The sequence below is a fragment of the Oncorhynchus mykiss genome, chromosome 17 (assembly GCF_013265735.2).
Source record: "Oncorhynchus mykiss isolate Arlee chromosome 17, USDA_OmykA_1.1, whole genome shotgun sequence".
Lineage (NCBI taxonomy): Eukaryota > Metazoa > Chordata > Actinopteri > Salmoniformes > Salmonidae > Oncorhynchus > Oncorhynchus mykiss.
This window is the reverse complement of record NC_048581.1, coordinates 50,180,057-50,196,958: the sequence shown is the minus strand read 5'-3', so window position 1 is coordinate 50,196,958 and position 16,902 is coordinate 50,180,057. Positions and strand designations below refer to the sequence as shown.

General features: G+C 43.3%; 1 protein-coding gene and 1 long non-coding RNA gene across 5 annotated transcripts; one reads left to right on the top strand and one right to left on the bottom strand.

Annotated features, from left to right (window-relative positions):
• The first annotated feature begins 602 nt into the window (after positions 1-602).
• On the top strand, positions 603-4,365 carry LOC110494990. 3 transcript variants are annotated; one of them, XR_002469364.2, is made up of 5 exons: positions 603-909; positions 2,231-2,318; positions 2,559-2,723; positions 3,697-3,769; positions 3,895-4,365. It is a non-coding gene; the product is annotated as an uncharacterized LOC110494990 (long non-coding RNA). The 3 variants fall into 3 exon arrangements; XR_002469363.2 differs by having other exon boundaries at positions 603-1,463; XR_002469362.2 differs by having other exon boundaries at positions 605-2,318.
• Positions 4,260-15,914, bottom strand: LOC110494957 (glutamine-rich protein 1). Of its 2 annotated transcripts, none has more exons than XM_036948186.1 (12): positions 15,551-15,914; positions 14,178-14,453; positions 13,862-13,942; positions 13,550-13,648; positions 12,290-13,435; positions 11,595-11,754; positions 11,207-11,361; positions 8,966-9,080; positions 8,641-8,749; positions 7,630-7,790; positions 7,286-7,376; positions 4,260-7,105 (listed from the first exon to the last, which is right to left on the bottom strand). In XM_036948186.1, exons 2-12 carry the CDS (start codon positions 14,421-14,423, stop codon positions 6,916-6,918), a joined length of 2,553 nt encoding a protein of 850 aa, XP_036804081.1. In that variant the 5' UTR covers positions 14,424-14,453; positions 15,551-15,914; the 3' UTR covers positions 4,260-6,915. The 2 variants fall into 2 exon arrangements, with proteins under 2 accessions (XP_036804081.1, XP_021425974.2); XM_021570299.2 differs by having other exon boundaries at positions 13,550-13,654; positions 15,551-15,909.
• Positions 15,915-16,902: the final 988 nt, after the last annotated feature.

Sequence of the window (16,902 nt, the reverse complement as noted above, 5' to 3'; positions counted from 1 at the left end):
CATCAATAATGAGTTAATTTCCCACATTTAAAGTCCTTCAATAAGCTCTACAATGCTAATGTTTGTGTAAACTCTTCACAGTTGTGTTCTCTGGGTGCCAAGACTCATAGGTATGGCGCCAATATTGATGAAAACTCTACATAAATGTATAAATACGCCCCAATGCAATTCTGATGTCTGATACATCCACAGTGCAATTTCAACTGATTTGTTATTTTTTCAAATGAACAAATTATTGTATTTTGTTGTATATATAACATGCCATTGACAACCTTGTTAAGCATGATCTAGTCTGTGTCATGATTCCACTATTTGTATCAGTTTACATGTTGCAATGAGGGACTTTTAATTTTAAAGCAAACCACGGATTACACTATTTTTGTTCACGATAATGTGGTTCATGACACACGTGTGCCCACTGACTGAATATAATGTTCCCAAAACGATTAGCCTCAACTCCAAAATAACTATGCATCATGAAAGTATTTGCGTATCCTATTCGCACATTGCATAGCTCAAACTGGATATCCATTCAGCTGCAGCATTTTTAACGTTGTAGATTCATTCACGTCTTTGTGCGAATCTGAAAAAAGGGAAGTCAATATACAGAATTTCCGGTGTGAAGAAATCAACCACCACTATGGCGCCATCCAGTGTTTTCAGCTTCAGACACAAACCGACATGTAGGCTAGTTGTCATAAACAACTACAGGACGGGAACGCTGACTTGTAATAATGATGTTATAAGCACATGTCAAATGGTAATTCGCTCAGGGAGAACGAGCAATATTTGTCACATATCGAGGGGAGCATCAGCACCAGGGTCTGACTCTGACAAGAGACCGAATCTGAGAATCATCGACCTTCACGCAAAATTCGCCTGGAAAAACAGAAAGGAAAGGCAATGGTGGTGGGTCAGAAGAGACTCCCTTATCCTCGGTGTCATATGCTAGTCGACTAGTATTTTTTTTTTCAATTTAAAGTTTTATTAAGTTTTCTTGTTTTTCAATCAACCAACAAAACACATTCACAGATGTGACAGGCATAAAAAGACTAGTATTTGTTTTATGCATTTACATTTTTTTAACTAGGCAAGCCAGTTAAGAGCAAATTCTTATGTCCAATGACGGCCTACTCCAGCCAAACCCGGACGACGCTGGGACCATTGTGCGCCGCCCTATGGGGACTCCTAATCACGGCCGGATGTGATACAGCCTGGATTCGGTCTAGGTACTGTAGTGACGCCTCTTGCACGATGCAAGACCGCTGCGCCACTCGGGTGCCTGGTATGTGATTGCGGCAAGTGTCCCCACTGCCAAAAGAGGTTCATCGAGCTGCGACAGTTCACTCAGCAGCTGAGTAATATTCACCCCAACGTTCTGGCCAAGCACCTAAAAAGAGGTCTGATTCTCCCACACCCAGAGCTCGCTGTCATCAATAAGCCATATGGAGCTTCTGCTCAAGGTATTGGGTGTTGAGACAATGTATTTACATGCCTATTACATTATGGTACATAAGGCTTATATGGTCAAACACACATTCAAGGATTATATCATGAAAGAGATTGTTCATTTGAATGTCACTTGTAAAAAAAAATACACCCTAATACCCTGAAGTGTTTTCAAAAATCACTGTGATTTAAATCCAATAATCTTCCCCCTAAATGGGTCAAAGGAATATCATGGACATCTTCCAGTCCTTGCCAAGGTGATGGCTGGCATGAGGGCTGAGCCCCACTCCCAGCTGGAAGTCCGCCTTGGATTGGACAAGGAGACAACAGGGACACTCTTGCTGGCAAGGACTGATGAAACACCGGACTATGTACAAAACCTCCACAAAAAACTCAAAGTGGAGAGGAAATATTGGTGTGTGGATGTCTGTGTTTAGAGATTTAGTTTAAGATAAGGATCCAGGCAGCACATCATATGGCATAGAGTTTTTGTAATGACCCTGCCGTTGACAACTAGCTCCCTAGTTTTCTTGGAGCAGCGGTGATGTGTCTGTCTGGCTCTGGACCCAAGGGTTTTTGAGCTCAATTCACACCTCAAATCTATTTTTTGGGTTGCATACACATAGCAGACGTTATTGCGGGTGTAGTGAAATGCTCGTGTTCCGAGATCCGACAGTGCAGTAGTATCTAACAAGCAGTGACGTAGCCTCTGAACCTCATGCTACTTCCTGGTTTCCTTACACTTTCAGTCATCTTCCTTTTTCCCTATCCCCCCATGCAGCATTTCTGCTGTGGCCTGTTCCCTCTGAGGGGATAATTTGACAACCATCATAGAGAGAGAATTCCCCTGGGCTCAGGCTCACTTCAAGGTAATCAACTGCTTTCAAACAATAAATCATTAGCTACTTACCAAATGCTGGCAATGGCTGTAGTCTTCTAGTGACACATTGACAGTAGAGTGCACAACTCCTGTTATGTTTACATCGGTGGCTTTCAGCAGATACTGCAATGTCCTTCGGGTTTTGAAGTTAGCATCTGTTATAGATTCTATATTTGTACGTAATGTATTGTGTAATTGTATACACCTAACGGCCCATAATCCCTCTCAGGTAGGCCTGAGTCCTGTGTACAGGGTGAGTGTCGGCGGCGAGAGAGTGACTAACGTGCAGGCCAATCGGCAGGCCCAGGGGGCAGTGACCCAGGGGGCAGTGACCCAGTACGCGTCCTGGACAGCAGCAATGGCTGCAGCCTTGTGGAGCTCCAGCCCATCACAGGTAGCGACACTTCTGAAAAATTGAATCTGGTGTGTTTCCAAGTCATCTGTTTTTGCAGTCACCCTGCACATCCTAACTGATTGCTATATAACATGATTGCAAAAAAGATGACACGGAACCTGTCTTCATTTAGTGGGGGGAAATTCGGGTGTTTTTACAGACTAATATTTTCGACTCATTCAGTCAAAAGAACAAATCTTTCGACTCATTTTGTTCATTTGAGTCAGTAATGCTCAGAGAACACAGGACGCTTACCGGCGAATGATGAACTGAAAATTCAAAATAGTAATGATTCTACAAGCCCTCTCGTTCCCCATAATTGGGCTTATTGGAGCTGTCATTTGTGATTGAGACTTGTAAAAGGGTGCTTTAAACAATGTACATTTGTTGATTGCTAGACATGCAAATGCGATTATGTCTCTGTACATTTGAAACGAGTCGTGGCCGCAACTCGACTAGATTGCGAGCGTGTCTTGGGGGAACGCATTTCTCGACTGCCTTGAGGGTAATAAGCATAATATTATTTGCGAACTGCAGCATCCCAAATGATTCATTCTCAAGTTCGAGTTTGTTGAGCAGAGGCTGTGTATGTTTTGGTTCTACAAAGCTGTGTAGAACTTGCGAGAATATATGATATATGCTGTCCGGAGCACGTTAACGGAGGAGTGCGTATTAATCCTGCTGTAGAATTAATTGCGGCCAGCAGTTCAAACGACTTAAAACGAACGAGTCAAATCAGAAGAATTGTGTCATAACTCTCGAGCCAGTAAAAAGTCCTTCAAAAAGAACAGATCGTTCTTTAGTCTTCGTGTTGTTGAGGGGTCTGCTACACACTAATAGCTCACATTAACCTAGGTCATAGAAGACACGATGCTCCTTTTAACAGTAGCACCATTTTTGAACAACCTTGTGAACCAGCGTAGCAACCTGTTCACTGTGTCTCTTGCCTCATCCATCCATCTCCTGCTCATAGGGGTGAGGATCCACACCCCAGCATACGCTCTGGGGTGTCATATCCTTGGGGACCACAAAAACTTCCACCTTAGGTAAACACCACTTCACAATATAGATGCATTACAACAAAGTGTTGCCTAAGCTTTAGACCTCTTTGGTACCAGTCAAGTTAACTGTACTGGCATGCAATGATGGACTTTGTTTCTTTTTACTTCAGAAATTGCTGGATGGTTTGTTACCGAGCCTGGGATTGAAACAAAGCAAGGCACGTCGCCTTCTTCCCTAACCCTGCACGCACGTCCGCTGACACTGCCAGTGATATCACTGTGTCCTGCCCCCTGCTGAAGTACTTCACCACCAGCACCCTGCGACGACTGCATTCCAGATAAGAGGATGAATGGTGCATCAGCGGCTCCTCTGCAGAGCAGACAGGATACAGAAGATTCTCTTAAAATCAGAAATACGGAGCGGCATCACTTCAAGTGACCTTTGACCTAATGGTTGTCCCAAGTTCCAAGAGCTAAGGCCTGACTGAAATTCTTAAAAAGCCACACACACACTCATTCACAGTACAAAGGCACGTTTGGGGGGAAAAAAAACATACTTTCTTATTTAGCCTCCAACACCACTAGAATATCAATACATACAGGAGATCATAAATGCCAATAAAAATACATGTAAAAAAAAAGAAAAGCAGAGCAGAGTTCCCATTAAATGTCTGTTGGTGTGTAATCCACTCTGCTCTTGGCTCCTGTCCTGTCTGGAACCTGAGAGCTTAGAGGACAAGAGGCACAGGAGGGTCCCTGTGAGGGCTAACATGTTAAACGTGGTACATTTCCATATACACTCCCCTACGTATTTATTTGGACAGTGAAGCTAAAATATGTACATTTGGCCCTATACTCTAGCATCTTGGATGACATCAAATGTTATGAGGCGACAGTACAGAATGCCACCTTTTATTTGAAGGTATTTTCATACGTGATTACAAACTTGTGGATGCATTTGCAGTTTGGTTGTGTTTCGGATTATATTTTGCCCAATATGAATGGTGAATAATGTATTGTGTCATTTTGGAGTCACCTTTTATTGTAAGTAAGAATAAAATATGTTTGTTAACACTACATTATTGTGGATGCTACCATGATTATGGACAATCATGAATTAATCCTGAATAATGAGTGAACGATGCTCCTCAACAACAACAAAAATGCTAACCTCTTATTGGTCATGTTGAGAGGTTCAGATGTCTTGGGGGTATGATCTTTGTGCCTAAACCTTCTCACTCATTATCCACAATTCATTCATGATTATCCAGAATTATGGTAGCAGCCACATTCATGTAGAAGTGTTTGGAAACGTTATCTTATTTACAATAAAAGTGACTCCAAAATATCACAATACATTTACCATTCATTTCTATTGGGCACAACAATCTGAAAACACAACCAAAACAAACCGCAAAAGCATCCAAGAAGTTTGTCGTCACTTGTAGTCATTGCATGCTAGGAATGCGACCAAATACTACAATTTTGATTACTTTAATACTACAAGTGAATTTGTCAAAATACTTATGACACCTTCAAAAATGGGGGGACTAGATACATGTTTCACTGTTTAGAAATTAAAGCACTATGTATGAAAATACACTCAAATTAAACATTTCATCTCAAATCCAAAATGCTGGAATACAGAGCCAAATGAATCATTTTTGGTTTTTAGCATCATTATCCAACTAAATACTTAGGGGAGTGTACAGTGCCTTCAGAAAGTATTCACACCCCTTGACTTCTTCCACATGGTAACAATCTGAATTTAAAATTATTACATTGAGATTTGTCACTGGCCTACACACACACACACACAAAATGTCAAAGTGTAATTATGTTTTTATAAACTTTTACAAATTTAAAAAGCAGAAATATCATGAGTCAATAAGTATTCAACCCATTTGTTATGGCTTACCAAGAAGACAGTGAATGTTCCCGAATGTCCGAGTTACAGTTTGGACTTAAATCTACGGCAAGACCTGAAAATGGCTGTCCAGCAATTTGACAGAGCTGGAATGATTTTGAAAAGTACAATGGGCGAATGTTGCACAATCCAGGTGTGGAAAGCTCTTAAAGACTTAAAGCCAAATTACACTTGATCCAAAAATGTGGTCAGGGTTTGTATGGAGGGTGTGATGCTAAGGCGGAGTCTCCTGAAGCGTGCAGAGGCCAAATCAAGCTCCGTACCGCATCGCTACGCGCCTCTCAAAATGTTTTAACAATGCGGAGGGCTCCGCATTGACATGACTGATTTGACGGTAGGTGGGGGCGAGAGGTCCTGTATAAACACAAACTCACTTCCTTGACAACAGCTCAGCGAAGCGCAAAAAGTATGTTTGTTCTGACTTCTGCGGAGGCCGCATCGCAGTAAATGCTGTATGGCTTGACCACGCAGCGCCTTTTACCCAGAAAGACCCTCAGCTGTAATCACTGCCAAAGGTGCCTAGAAAAAGTATTGACTCGGGTGTGAATACTTAATGTAAATGAGATATTTCTGTATTTAATTTTCAATAAATGTGCAAACATTTCTAAAAACATGTTTCCACTTTGTCATTATGGGGTATTGTGTGTAGAAGGGTGAGATTAAAAATAAACGTTTTAATTCAGGCTGTAACAAAATGTGGACTAAGTCAAGGGGTACGAATACTTTCTGAAGTCACTATGTGTATAATATATTTATATGACTGAATATATATCCGATATTTCACCATCCATTTCTGACCATTTCATCTTTATTGGGGGCTGCAACAGCCTACAGGAGTACATGATGAGCTCTGATTTAGTGACTTTGTCAAAATCCATCTCACTCGTCTCGTCAGTCCAGGAAACAATTCTATGGTGAAGTGAGGTGGGGGGTTAAGTGAAGTGGTGGCTTACGTACACGTGTGACCATCCCCAAAAAGATAACAGCATTGAGGGTGACATAACTGCCATTGAACTGCCATTAGATGAATAAACGCAGGAGTCTATTCCTTAAAAAAAGGCCCATAAGTCCACTCTGTAAACACTATCGATCGCTCCCCCACTCCTATGGTTGGCAGGTGTGATGGGTTGAGACTGAGGCCACTGGAGGTCCTTAGAGTTAGTTACTGAGTGAAGGAGGTACCACAAAGAGGAACGCTTGAGAGAGAGGAAGGCTGATTTCGGGGGTTAGTGTGTTCATTTCAGTTCCTCCTCCCCTCCCCTGCTCAGTGCATGCTGGCCGACGACATGGCGATGGCCTCCTGGATCTCCCGCACCATGATGATGCGCGTGAGCATGTGCTCCACCTGCTCACTCGTGATTGGCTGAGTGGAGTACCATATGGGACTGTTGGGCGCCACGACGGGCTCTGGCGTCAGGTAGTACGCGTCGTTACGCCCCTTAGCACTCTGGGGACTGAGCGAGACGGGAGGGTTAGACGTTGATTGGGTCATTAGAAATGCATCAAAGAGCTCCTGTTAAAGTTGATGTTCTGTTGTGTATTTAACACCATGGAAAACGTCACCCTGTGCAAGGGCATCCTCTTAGCGACTAGATATGTCGGGAGGGGGGGGGGGGGGGGGGGTCATTACTCACCATTTGAAGAGGTAAAAATCATACAGCTTAATTGGGCATCGCAGAGGGTTCTCAGGATCCTCAGCCTGCTCCTCATACATGTCATCGGTCACTGCAAAGTTCAAACATCACAGAGGTCAGAGGTGATCATCAGGAAGTAGTGATGGGGATTATGGACCTCATAATGTTGACAAACTTAGATCAGTCAGAGAGGCGCAAAGAATTTGCCCCAAAGGGAAAGTTTTGAATGTATGGAACACATAGCTGACCAATACCAGTTAGTCGGTGACTGGGAAAATGGAGATCCAGTCTAAAATATATAAAGCTTAATTTGTATTTATTATGAACTCTAAAGATGACTTCACCTTTCTGCCCTGCATGGTGTGTTCCTAAGGGCCCATGGCCCTTCAGATAGCGGATACTGGTGCTCTTATCCTTTGGGTTGGACGGGTTCTTCTTCGTGTGCCTCAGCACTTTGGAGAAGGCCACCTTCATGTGCTGCTCTACCGTTGTTAGACGGAAATACCTACAGGAGAGAAACGTTTAACACAAAAACACACACACGCAACAGACAAAACCCAGCATTCACACACATCAGCTACCCTGCATCCTTTAAAACAACAGCAAATAGGCCTGATCACATGAATGCTACAAAGGATTACAATTATATTGTGACTTAGCAAGTACAAGGGTCGTTCCATTTCATTTCAATCGCACCACCTTGGATTTGAACTAAACGTTCTATGTGTATTTGCCCATGGCAGAAGTGGTCAGAAAGTAACTTTTTGGACTTGAATGCCAAAACATTTCGGAGATGGAGGAACTCAAAGTCGAGCCATTTTGCATACCACACCATGACACATCCATGTCTTCATCACTGGAAAAGATAAACGGTTGAGTTGAATATAATTTTAAAGTTAACAGACAACTTACTATTTTATAATTTCTTGCATAAAATGTTGGATAAATATTTTTTAAATTAACATTAAAATAAAAAAATATATATTATTAAAAAAAACCAATGCATCTCCAATTAACAGACATACACAAAACATGACAGCCACCCTGTATTCAAGAGCATGCATAAATTATATCAAAGTTAACCGTTTATCTTTTCCAGTGAAGAAGACATGTCTCGTAGCAAGGTGGGGTATGCAAAATGGGTCAACGTCGAGCATTAATGATTTGGCATTCAGGTCCAAAAAGTTACTTTGAGCACTTGGGACAAATATGCATGGAAGGTTTCGTTCAAATCAAAAGGGGTGCGGTCAAAAAGCGATTGAAATCCAATGGAATGACCCACAAGTCTATTGGGTGAACAGGAGACATTCGTACAATGAGTATGAAATAAGAATCATGTGTCCAGTATGACTCACTTAGTGTTGAAGAACATGAGTGTTGTGAGCAGCGTGGCTGGTGAGTGGGCACCCAGCTGTTTACACTCCCACAGCATCTCCTCTGTCACGTGACTGGGAATGATGTACCCTGGGAGGAGAGAGCAGAGTGGCCAATCACCATACATTCTCCTCTCAAGAGACAGCAAGCAGCCCAAAACACAGAAATGTACTCAGGTATGGAAGTCACAAAAACAGACTTGCTTTTATTTTTTTTACACCGTTTTGACCCTTAGGTCTTTAGCAGTTTCTTCCCCATACTCTCTCTTGAATTTACACCCGGAAACAGAAACTGATTGTATCTTACCTAGTGGATGGATGACAGGCCTCCACTCGTCCAGGGCTTTGTGTAACCACTGGGAGAAGCGTGTGTAGTACTGGTCAGAGAAGATATCATCCACCCGTCCGTTTTCAAAGAGGTACTGCCAGCAGAAAATAGAGAACGGCATTAACAACCTCAGTCAACTGTAATACACTTCAGTCAGTATCTTGTATTGTGTGTGCGCGCAGTGGTGTAAAGTACTTGAGTAAAACTACCTTAAGGTACTACATAAGTTGTTTTTTGGTGTATCTGTACTTTACTATTTAGATTTGACAACTTTTACTTTACTACATTACTGAAGAAAATAATGATACTTTTTACTCCATACATTCTCCCGACACCCAAAAGTACTCATTACATTTTGAATGCTAAGCAGGACAGGAAAATGGTCCAATTCACTCACTTCAAGAGAACAACCCTGGTCATCCCTACTGCCTCTGATCATGTGGATTCACTCAACACAAATGCTTTGCTTGTGAATGATGTCTGAGCGTTGGAGTGTGCCCCTGGCTATCAGTAAATATTTATTAAAAAATAAATAAAAAATTTTTTTTTAAAGGGGCCATCTGGTTTGCTTAATATAAGGAATGTGAAATGATTTATCTTCTTATGGCTGGGGGCAGTATTGAGTAGCTTGGATGAATACGGTGCCCAGAGTAAACTGCCTGCTACTCAGGCCCAGTTGCTAATATATGCATATTATTAGTATATTTGGATAGAAAACACTCTGAAGTTTCTAAAATGGTTTGAATGATGTCTGTGAGTATAACAGAACTCATATGGCAGGCAATAATAACCTGAGAAAAAAATCCAACCAGGAAGTGGGAAATCTGAGGTTTGTAGTTTTTCAAGTCATTGCCTATCGAATATACAGTGTCTATGGGGTCATATTGCACTTCCTAATACTTCAACTAGATGTCAACAGTCTTTAGAACCTTGTTTGAGGCTTCTACTGTGAAGGAGGGGGGAATGAGAGCTGATTGAGTCAGGGGTCTGGCAGAGTGCCATGAGCTCATTCAGGCGCGCTCCCGTGAGAGCGACCTGCGTTCCATTGCAATTCTAAAGACAAAGGAATTCTCTGGTTGAAACATGATTGAAGATTTACGTTAAAAACATCCTAAAGATTGATTCTATACATCATTTGACATGTTTCTACAAACTGTAATTTTTTTACTTTTCGTCTGGCCTGGATTTGTAAACTCAAGGCGCGAACAAAAAGGAGGTATTTGGACATAAATGATGGACTTTATCAAACATTTATTGTGGAACTGGGATTCCTGGGAGTGCATTCTGATGAAGAGCATCAAAGGTAGGTGAATATTTATAATGCTATTTCTGACTTCTGTTGACTCCACAACATGGCGGATATCTGTATGGCTTGTTTTTGTGTCTGAGCGCCGTACTCAGATTATTGCATGGTGTGCTTTTTCTTTAAAGTTTTTTTGAAATCTGACACAGTGGTTGCATTAAGGAGAAGTTTATCTAAAGTTCCATGCATAACACTTGTATTTTCAACATTTTTTATGAGTATTTCTGTAAATTGATGTGGCTCTCTGCAAAATCACTGGATGTTTTGGAAGCAAAACATTACTGTACGTAACGCGCCAATTTAAACTGAGATTTTTGGATATAAATATGAACTTTATCGAACAAAACATACATGTATTGTGTAACATAAAGTCCCATGAGTCTCATCTGATGAAGATCATCAAAGGTTAGTGATTAATTTTCTCTATTTCTGCTTTTTGGGACTCCTCTCTTTGGCTGGAAAAATGGCTGTGTTTTTCTGTGACTAGGTACTGACCTAACATAATCGTATGGTGTACTTTCCTTGTAAAGCCTTTTTGAAATCGGACACGGTGGTGGGATTAACAACAAGTTTATCTTTAAAATGGTGTAAAATACTTGTATGTTTGAGGAATTTTAATTATGAGATTTCTGTTGTTTTGAATTTGGCGCCCTGCACTTTCACTGGCTGTTGTCATATCGATCCCGTTAGCGGGATCTAAGCCATAAGAGGATTATACGTACTTTTGATACTTAAGTACATTTAAAACCAAATACTAATTTTCCATTAAGGTATATTTACTTTACTCAAATATGACAATTGGGAACTTTTGCCCACAACTGTGTGTGTGTGTATTGAGGATGTCAGTGAAAATGCATCCTTTCTGTACGGATATGTGAATTCCATTGAGAGGGTGTGTGTAGTAGTGGTACGTGTACCTTCTGTATACACAGGAAGATGTAGTAGAGGGCATCAGGCTCAAACTGTTCTCCTTCCAACCCCCGGGCCTCTTGGGTCATAAGGGCCAGAGCCACGTTGAGCTCAGCCACCGCACTCGACACCAGGTCCTCCTGGAAGCGCAGTGCCTGACGACCTGCACAGAGAGACACAGGGAGAGAAAAAGGTCAGATGAATATGGTCATTTAGATTACGTTTTTATCCAAACTCCAACTAAGAGAACTGCCAATATTCAAGAGTGGAATTTATTCAGTATTCGGGAATCAAACCAACAAGACAGACAGGAAGGAGAGGATAAAAGAGATAAGTAAACATACTTGGAGAGAGCGGTTTAATGAGTGAGTGGGAGTCTGTGTTGTGTTGACTCACGTCCGATGGGCGCCAGCTTGTTCTGCTCTTCCTTGTCCAGCTCTGTGTTCTTGCGCTGGACCCAGAGGCGCCACACGTCCATGCCCTCCTCAGGCTTCAGGGAGACAGGCAGCAGCAGCTCCTGGGGGGCCTCCACCTGTGACTCTGACTCCACATGACCCTGCAGGGGGACACACAGGAAGTTAAAATGTTAACACGCACACCACCATGCGTCTTCGATTTGTGGTTTACCCTGTGAGTTGACTTCATTGTAGAAAAGAAATTCCACACACAAAATTACTGGATATTTCTACACAAACACTTAAAAAAAAAATTAAAAACTAGGCAAGTCAGTTAAGAACAAATTATTATTTACAATGACGGCCTAACCCGGCCAAACCCGGGCCAATTGTATGCCGCACTATGGGACTCCCAATCACGGCTGGATGCGACGCAGACTGGATTTGAACCAGTGACTTGCACTGAGATGCAGTGCCTTAGACCGCTGCGCCACTCAGGACATTAAACTAGTGACATGGAAATGTGCTTCCAAAACACCACAATAGGCTAAAGTGTTACACTAGTCAAGCCAATCATCCCCTTCTTAACTGGGTGAGACTACAGCCTAAATGTATGTAATTGTTGTGGAAAACCTTGGAATCGGAGTCAAAGACAAAGTCAAGGTCTAACCCAGGTAATGTAAGTCCTGTTCTGACCTGTAGATGGAGCTGTTGCTCTTGGTGTTCCTGCTGCTGCTGGGGGTCCCAGATGTGGAGCTGCTGCGTGGCGTTGTAAGCCCCTCCCACCGTCTGCACCACCACAGGGCCGTGGATGTTCCCGTTCATGAACTGCGCCGGGAAAAGCGTCTGCACCACTTCGTCGTTTGTCGTCGTCTCGGAGACTGACACCGTGGTGCCCGACTGGACGGACCCAGTCCCCGACGACGAGGAGTGGGCCACCCTATTGTCCTTGTTGTCGTGGTGACCAGAGGAGGACACCTGCATTGTGTTGTAAGCCTCCTGGGGGATGGCGATGTGATGCACGCCCCCCTGCTGCCCCCCGGAGTACACAGGGATGGTCCAGGTCTCCCCGGCAGGGCCTGTGATGGTACCTGTGGTGCTGTACAGGTGGGTGCTGTCCACAGTAAGCAGGTCGGGCCGGAGGGACAGGAACTGCTGTTGCTGCCCCTGCCCCTGGGGGAGGGCCAGGACCACCTGCTGGCCCTGTTGGCCCTGAGGGAGGGAGTACGACACCTGGATGGGGACGTCCACCTTGCGCTTCTTGGCAGGTTGGAGGACGCTGGTACCCGCCCTCCTCTCTGCCTCCCGGGGAGAGCCCTGCTGTTGCTGAGGAGACATGGCCTCCACTGTCTGGAACTGGATCTGCTGCCCACCCTGTAGTTGAATATGTTGACCACCTGGTAGCTGAATGTGCTGGATTTGTTGCCCGCCTTGTAGCTGGATTTGTTGCCCCCCTTGAAGTTGGATGTGCTGACCCCCTTGAAGTTGGATCTGCTGACCCCCTTGAAGTTGGATCTGCTGACCCCCTTGAAGTTGGATCTGCTGACCCCCTTGAAGTTGGATCTGCTGACCCCCTTGAAGTTGGATCTGCTGACCCCCTTGAAGTTGGATCTGCTGACCCCCTTGAAGTTGGATCTGCTGACCCCCTTGAAGTTGGATCTGCTGACCCCCTTGAAGTTGGATCTGTTGGCCACCCTGTAAGTCCCCTTGAAGCTGGATGTGTTGGCCTCCTTGGAGCTGAATTTGCTGACCCCCTTGTAGTTGAATATGCTGGATTTGTTGACCGCTTTGTAGTCTAATCTGTTGACCTCCTGACACTGCTGCCACCAACTGGGCCTGGATCTGAAAGCCACAGAACAAATACCTGAGCCTGGTGTATACAAAACCAATTGCCTGGTTAGTAAAGGACATGGGGTGAGTGTGTGTACTCAATAATGCAGAGTGCTACGTGTGTACCTGCTGGTGCTGCTCCTCTGTGAGCTCTCCTTGCTGGACCAGCTGTGCTGCTGTGGGGATGCCCTGGAGGTCCACCGTCTGGCCCTGCTGTCCCTGGATCTGCACCTGACCACAGATGTGAGGAGAATAAACACAGTGCATCATACACTTCTGTCACATCCACCATGCGTTACATGCCACATGGCTGAGGGTGTGTTTCCGACTACTGCATTTTCAACTGATCCTTTTGGTTATAGGCCCTGGATGTCGATAAGAAGGCCATTCAGTCCAGTCTGGTAAATAATTGAGTGGGAATACAAGTACAGGCCTCACCTGTACTTGTATCTGCTGCTCAGACCCCTGGTGCACACCAGCAGCCATCTGGGGTGAGATCTGTGCAGAGTTCACCTGCACCTGTTCATCCACAGGAGAAAATCAATCAATCACAGAGCAAAAGTGACAATGATAGCAGCAATAAGATAGGTAGTACCAATGTTGAAGTATGAGTTGGGCTTTACTCTCAATTTAGTAAAGTGATCTGTTCTTCAAAGTATATAGACTAGATGAGGGTAATGGGCACAAACGCAGCCTGAGGTGTATTCAAAAGAACTGAACTACTGGAGGAACCACATAAGGTCTCTCCTCTTACCGGACAGGCCAGCTCCAGCAGCGAGCCAGCCACCTCAGTGCTGTCTGTGTAGACACAGTTTCCCCCCTGCTGGTACACCATGGTGGTGGTGTCACCGTCCTGCTGGCTGAACTCCTGCAGTGCCTCGGGGCCCTTGTTGGCCAGAGACTCCAGGAACTCCTTCATACGGTGCTGGGGCACACTGCGGGCCTTCTGACGCACGTACTCGTCAAACGAGACTACACCGCTCTCTACGGGCTCGTTCATGACAAGTCACTATGCCCTCCACGGCACCTTCTGAGGAAGGAGGGGACATAAGATGCGTTCAAGACAACTGGGAACTAAGAAAAAAACTAGGTAAAATCATGAGGTCTGTGATCTTCAGGTTGGAAAGAGTTCCCGACTTAGAATTCCAAGTTGGATGACCCTTCAAAAGATTTTCCCAGTTGGTGCTTGTTTTTCTCTGAGTGCCCAGTTGTTTTGAATGCAGCAATTGTTTACACACCTATACAGCATCACAGCTCAGGACTGCATGTCATTTAACTCTGGTATCAATTAAGACTACAGCCCCTGTCATCGGTACAGCCTAACATCTCAAAGTCTAGTATACATTTAATGGCCAAGCTACCTAACTGTTTGCATTAGAGGGGAAGGTGAAGCGAGATGGGGCCAAAGCGCACAAGCAAACCCCTTTCCTTGACGAACTTTGAACCAATTATTACGCCATCTGATCACCTGGCACTATGTTCTGAACACTGTCCCAAAAAAGCAATATGCTGTTGTGGTCAATGACGTGTACGCCATTGGTTGTGGTATACAGTATCTGTCTATGAAATAAATATGATCGTTATTATTACTATGATGTAATGATTAGCTAGCTAGTTACATGTACTACTGGGGCAGTGTAAAGAGCCATCAGCCTCTATCATTTGCCATTTATCACATGATTACTTTTGCTTATGTTTTTTGTCTATTTCTAGCTGCAAAGTTCAGCTAGCTACAATAATCCCCCAATCTGAATAAAGTTAACATTTCAACAACGAATAAATTGTCTTTGAGTGATATATATACGTGCAACTTGTGCTATGTATTCTATAATAGCTAGCTAGCAAGTTGCTAACGTTAGCTGGCTAACTAGCTACCAGTGCATCTTCCCATGCTACCTTAAATAAAACCAAAACCCCTCCGTTCCGCCAAGACACGGCGTTCAAAAATAAAACGCGATAAACTCCAAGTAAATTGCGCTCCAAATGACATTTGTAAAGTCTTAATTTTATAGCGATGGAATACATTTCAAGAATTATGAATTTAAACAGCTAGCTAGCCAACTAAACAATATCATAACGTTAGCTTGCTAGCTTGCTACGTCGTGTGAGTATTTAAGCGATATTTACCCTGCTTTCGATGAGAACAATATGGGGGTAATCCACACAAATTTGTCTCGCTCACAGTTTCTCCAGCAGAATTCTGAGCGTTTGGCGATAATATTTGTCTAACTATTCAGAGGGAAGTATTTAATCAATACAGAGAGAATTATGGAAGTAGGCCCGATGGAACAACGTGAATCCCCGGACTTCTGTGACACTCAACCGCCGCATCAGACAGAGCGAGTAGGTCGCGACGCTCATTCGGCTACACAGCAAATTCTCCACTTGCAAAGGCTAGGTAACGACACATTTCATATTTACGGGAACGAGCATCGCGTGCCCCCGAGACAGTACATTGGTGACACAGCAGGCAACTATTTTCTTATTGCACGACATACATTATTTGATAGTAATTATGAATAGGGTGTAAAATTAGATAAATAAGATCATGTCAACATACACTTACAGAGGAAACTGTGTGTGTGTGTGTGGTAATGCATCCAATGATACATAATTGACTGTAGTAGTGCCGCTGTACCCATGCTGTGTAATGTTAGCCAAGCAATAGCCAAGTACAATTACATAGGAAAAAAACCTACACGTCCCTTGTCTATCACGAATATTAAATACAATTATATTTGAACTCGGTCTACTCCGCTGATTATTTGTGGGGTTGGTAAAATATCCACAGCCAAGTATTACTAAACAAACTTTAAAACTCGGGTCTCTGAAAAGTAGGATAAATAAAACAAAACATTTCGGCCCACTGAAGGACCAACCACAAAGACAACCATAAAAGTAAGTTCAAATGTAATTTGCTTCAGAATGTATAGCAATAATTGGTATCACAGTCTGATTTATTAGGCAACATTGAATACATCCCATTAATTGTCCTTGTCTTCTCCCTTCTGTTCTTTCTATCATTCTGCTCTAAAGTCTCTTATCTCTATTATTTATTCCCTCTGTACAGTCAATGAGTTGTGTTGAGACCTTGTGACAATGCACTTTAAATAAAGTTTGACATTACTTGTAACTATTCAAGCGAATTTATTTATCTGCACTTCTGTACGTTTGAACACATCATCAGCACCTGTATTGGAGTCCTGCTCGCCCCCGCGACATATAGATCGCGCGTATGTACGCGAACAGCTCTCGCAATGTTATAGTACAGAACCCAAACAAATATCCTCCTTATTGTAGTGGGTTTACCTGTTACAATGGCCAACCGAACATCTCCTTTAAATTAGGATGTGACTTGTAAATCCTCCCAGGCCCAGCCTTTTTTTATTTGACTAATAATTTGCACTTTTCTTTTAACATTTCATTTATCAATTTCCTACACATTTGTTGGAAGGTAGGCACCATTTTACATTCAGATT

Coding starts and splice junctions, on each gene's coding strand:
- LOC110494957 (XM_021570299.2), bottom strand. CDS start 14,423: ATGAACGAGCCCGTAGAGAGCGGTGTAGTCTCGTTTGACGAGTACGTG. Junction 11,362..11,594: donor CAAGCTGGCGCCCATCGGAC/GTGAGTCAACAC, acceptor CTCTCTGTGCAG/GTCGTCAGGCACTGCGCTTC. Junction 9,081..11,206: donor TCTTCCTGTGTATACAGAAG/GTACACGTACCA, acceptor TTCTGCTGGCAG/TACCTCTTTGAAAACGGACG.